General features: G+C 59.7%; 1 protein-coding gene across 2 annotated transcripts in view; it reads right to left on the bottom strand.

Moving 5' to 3' along the window:
- Window positions 1–3,836, bottom strand: part of Shank3 (SH3 and multiple ankyrin repeat domains 3) — a 60,383-nt gene extending 56,547 nt beyond the window's left edge. Inside the window, exons 1-6 of one of the 2 annotated variants that reach the window (XM_021183555.2) lie at window positions 3,699–3,836; window positions 3,200–3,403; window positions 2,115–2,186; window positions 383–491; window positions 156–307; window positions 1–70 (exon numbers count right to left, since the gene is read on the bottom strand). The exon at window positions 1–70 is cut by the window's left edge and continues 98 nt beyond it. In XM_021183555.2, coding sequence (XP_021039214.1) covers window positions 1–70; window positions 156–307; window positions 383–491; window positions 2,115–2,186; window positions 3,200–3,403; window positions 3,699–3,761 — 670 coding nt within the window. In that variant the 5' untranslated portion in view covers window positions 3,762–3,836. The remainder of the gene's footprint in view (window positions 71–155; window positions 308–382; window positions 492–2,114; window positions 2,187–3,199; window positions 3,404–3,698) is intronic. The other variant, XM_029469607.1, reaches the window with a different exon arrangement.
- Between the last annotated feature and the right edge of the window lie 293 nt (window positions 3,837–4,129).

Raw genomic sequence — 4,129 nt, 5'->3', positions numbered from 1 at the left:
CACTATGGTACAGGGGCGTCAGGCCGCGGCTGTCCTTGTAGTCAGGCGAAGCCCCCAGGTCCAGCAGGGTCTGAGGATTAAGGCACCTTAAAATCCATGCCCATCCGAGCTTTCTACATTGAGTACCTCCAGACCAGGGTCCTGCCCTCACTAACCGTCAGTGCCCCTGCGTTCCGCTGGCGGGTAGCACAGTGGACGGCTGTCAGCCCATCTCGGGTCCGGAAGTCCAGATGAGCACCGCCGTTGCGGAGAACCTTCAGGAGGTCAGTGGCATTGTCCAACTGTGCCGCAAGGCTCAGAGGGCACTCTGGAATGGGACATAAGTGAAGGTTAGGGTCCCGGCCGGTCAAAAACACAGCCCCTCCCCCATTCTTCTCCTCACCTCCTGAGTCAGGGTCATGGAAATTGGGGTCCAGCCCCTTGTCCAGCAGGCGGGCCACTTTGTCTGTGCTGTGTAGCTGGACATAGTCCATGAACTTCTTCAGGTTTGCCTAGAACATGAGCAATCCAAGTCAGCTGTGGTGTCACAGCTAGGGTCATCTTAGCATCCCCCAACTTCCTCCAGCAGGCTCCAGACCACCTGTCCCTAACCCCAATATGTCTAACCTGTCACCCAGCTTGCTCATCCTCAACCCTATACTCTTACCTCAGGTCTCATTCCAGCTTGGCTGGACCTGTGTACTTTCAAATTCCTTCCCTGCAGACCCTCAACAGTGTCATCCTAAGCCTGGCCACTCTCACATCCCAGCCTGGTCACCCCGGTCACGGGCCAACTGAGTCCCTTCCCTCAGCCTAAAAGAACACTGAGGCCATTCTGACAGATGTCAAATCCTAACAACTCTTGTCTCACTCCTCTGCCCCATCTTACTAGCTCCTCCTACATCCCATGGTACACCCCTGGCACACCTATGACATGACTTTGCCTTCCAGTCCTTCACCCAGCAAAGTTTCACTGACTGGCCTTGTCTGGTAGCACAGGTGCCAGCCACACAGGGCAAGGAGTCCCAGCCCAGGCATTCACAAGCAGCTTATACCACAGACAGAAAAGGATGCCTCATGGACCAGCATCATGGGTCAGTGTGCTCAAACCCTACAAGAAGCTATGCAAATCCTCTAGGAAGACCTTAGCCAGCCCCAAGGTAACAGAGAGAGCTAGGGATAGCTGGACCCCAGGCAAGCCAGGGGACAGGGCTGCAGTCAGAAGTTCAGGTCCATCCTAAAACCAAATGACTTTCTGAAAGGCAAGTGGCTCTCGTGTCTTACAGGCGCCTGAGAAAAGAGCTGGAGAACCCAGGGTGGCGGGGTCACACAAGGGCTGGTGGAGGGAGAGACAGAGACCTCTCTGACATGGTCTCTACCCAGCATAGAGCCATGGCCACTGACTGTCACCTGTCCTGGGGCAGCAGAAAGTCTTTCATGTAAGCCTAAGGATCTAGGACCACAGATGGGGTCACAAAGACTTTTCCCTAAACTCCAGAGCCCATCAAGAAAGTATCCCATGAACAAAGTCCCATTGGTCCACAGAGCTGGGGGATTTGGAAAGGGGCTGTGACACCTACCTTGCCCCCTGGACACCCAGGAGGGGTTTAGTACCCCCTCAAAAAGAAAGTGAATAGAGTCAGGCCCTACAGGGAGTAGGTCCCAGATGCAAAGACACTATACAGGTTAAGTGTACCCAGGCCACAGGGCCTACCTAGTCAGACAGATCTGAGCCAGCTTCACCGGGCAGTCACAGCAGGTGACTCAAGCCCTCTGCCTCACCTGGAAAATGGGTAGCAAATCCCTCCTGGAAGAGAGTTCATGAGCTACCTAATTTTGTGTTCCTTATATAGAGAACTTCTTGCCCTCTCAGAGCCAACACATTGGATACTTATTGGCTTCCCTGCCCTGACCCCCCCCTCTCTAGCCCCCAAGCTTCTAACAAGGCTCTCACCCCTACACCAGCCAATATCTGATTAAGCTGGACCAGTCATCGGCATGAAGCCTGTGCCCACCCAGCATGCCCAGCTCCAGCTCAGGTCCTGAAATCCACTTCAGGGAAAGCAGGCTGGATCAAGCCAGCATGGGGACAGTCAGTGGCCATCGGGAGTCCCCTCCAGGGACTGCCTCCTTACCTTTGTGTGTAGCTTTGCAAACTGCTTGTCATCTATGAGGTTCTGGGCATAGACTCTCCGCTTGTATCGGAACTGCTCAGATAAAGAAAAGGTGGGGAAAAGACTACCACACAGGCCCATGTGAGCAAGAGGTGGCTACCACCTCGGGCTGCTCGCCTCCCTCCTGCCCACAGTGTCACTCCCGCACAGCCATGCAAGTCCCAGACACACACGTACGGAGTGGACAGAAAGGAAGTGACAGCTACTGACCACCTACTACCCAGAAACGACGGGCAGTCCAGAGAAGTACTTGGCCAACTAATGGCCTGGTGGGCCCACAGCTCAAGTCAGCTTCATTTCCACCGCTGGGACCTGGAAAACTCTACTGCTCCCCCAAGATCTGAAACTAAGCTACTCTTCCTAGACACTTCCACTCCAAGTAGAAATAACCCAATTCCTGGTGGGAATTCCATGAGGGTCAGACCAACTTTAACCTTGGTGTGTATACACACACACACACACACACACACACACACGACGAGCCCTTCCTATTAAGACTAGGTCTCCGTCCCTATGGAATGGCACTCAAATCACCTTTATATGTCACAAATGGTGTTAATATTATTTTGGGCTAACCTCAGAAGACTTGGGAGTGAGAGGCAAGAGGAGGCAAATGTGCACACAAGTGACACTGTTCGCACCACATGACCCTTAACGCACTCACTCTTTCTCACGCTTCTCCCTCCAGTGCTCAAACCGCTCGCACCACACACGCCCGGAGTGCAGTGCATGTGCGGCATGCATGTGCTCTTTGTGTGCTGTCCAGATTGCTCGCTGCAAGCGCTCTACACACGCCGCTCACACTGTTTCTCCATGCTTCAGCTGCAGCACACCACTTACCACACAGGCAGCTTGCACTTCACCCTGCCCACTGCACTCGAGGTGTACCCACCTCGGTCTCTCAGCACACTGCTCAGGCTGCACACAGCCCCCCACCGCGCCTGTCGCCAACTCCTCCCGGCCTGCCCTTCTACTGCTCCAGCCACGGAGCTCAAAGATCACACCCTGAGCGCTCCATTCCACCCCCACCCCGGTCGGCCCAGCACCTCCAGATAGGGCAGGGGCGTGTCCAGGTTAGGCGGGTAGTCCTGTAGGAGCCGTTCTTCATCCAGGAACTTGCCGGCGCGACCCCGGGAGGGAGGCTGGAATAGCCCGTAGTTGAGCGCGTCTTGAAGGCTATGATTGAGGGCGCAGAGCACACGCTGCTTGGCGGCCCACACGGGCGCGGTTGGGTCCAGACGCAGGCACTTCTGCAGCGGAGCGAGTCGTGAGCCCGGACCTGCGGGCGCAGGGCCCCGCGCCCCGGGCCCCGCTTTGGAGGGCTAGTTGGGGAGCGAGAGCAGGGACCCCGCGCCACCGCGCAGAGGCCGAGGCCCCGCCCCGGGGCTGGGCTTCCAGGGCCCCGCCCCGGCGATGGGGAGGGTCCCGCGGAGGCGGCGGGGGAGGGGCGAGTGGCCACGGCCGGGGGTCCTGGCGCAGGGCGCGCCCGGCGGGGGTCACCGCTAGCGGGCCACACAGGGGTACGGCGAGATCGCAAAGGCTCACCGTTTGTTGCAGGTCCGGGATGCCGACGCGCACGACCACGGCGCTGGCCCCGGGGCCGTCCATCCCGGTGCTAGCGCCCGGGCCCGGACTGTTCCCGGCGGAGAGAGGAGCGCACGGGGACTCCGCGCGGCGCCCTGGCCCCCCCTGACCCCCCGCCAGAGCCCCGCCGACCGCGCTACGCGGGAGGGGGCCGGGGGGGGCCGGGGCCGGGGCCAGCGCGGGGGACAGCGGCTCCGGGGGCTCCGCAGGCGCAGCGGCGGCGGCGACGGCGGCACGGTTTAGCTGCATCGGCCCCGGCTTCGAGCGGCGCCTGCCTTCCCCGGGGGCGGGGGCGGCGGGGGGAGGGGGCCCGAGCCCGGAGCGGAGCGGAGGCGGGGAGGGGGCCGCGCCGGAGGCGGGGATGGGAAGCCCGGGGCCGGGAAACTGGGGTC

This window comes from Mus caroli, chromosome 15 (genome assembly GCF_900094665.2).
Source record: "Mus caroli chromosome 15, CAROLI_EIJ_v1.1, whole genome shotgun sequence".
Taxonomy (NCBI): Eukaryota; Metazoa; Chordata; class Mammalia; order Rodentia; family Muridae; genus Mus; species Mus caroli.
This window is presented reverse-complemented; position numbering and strand designations above follow the sequence as displayed.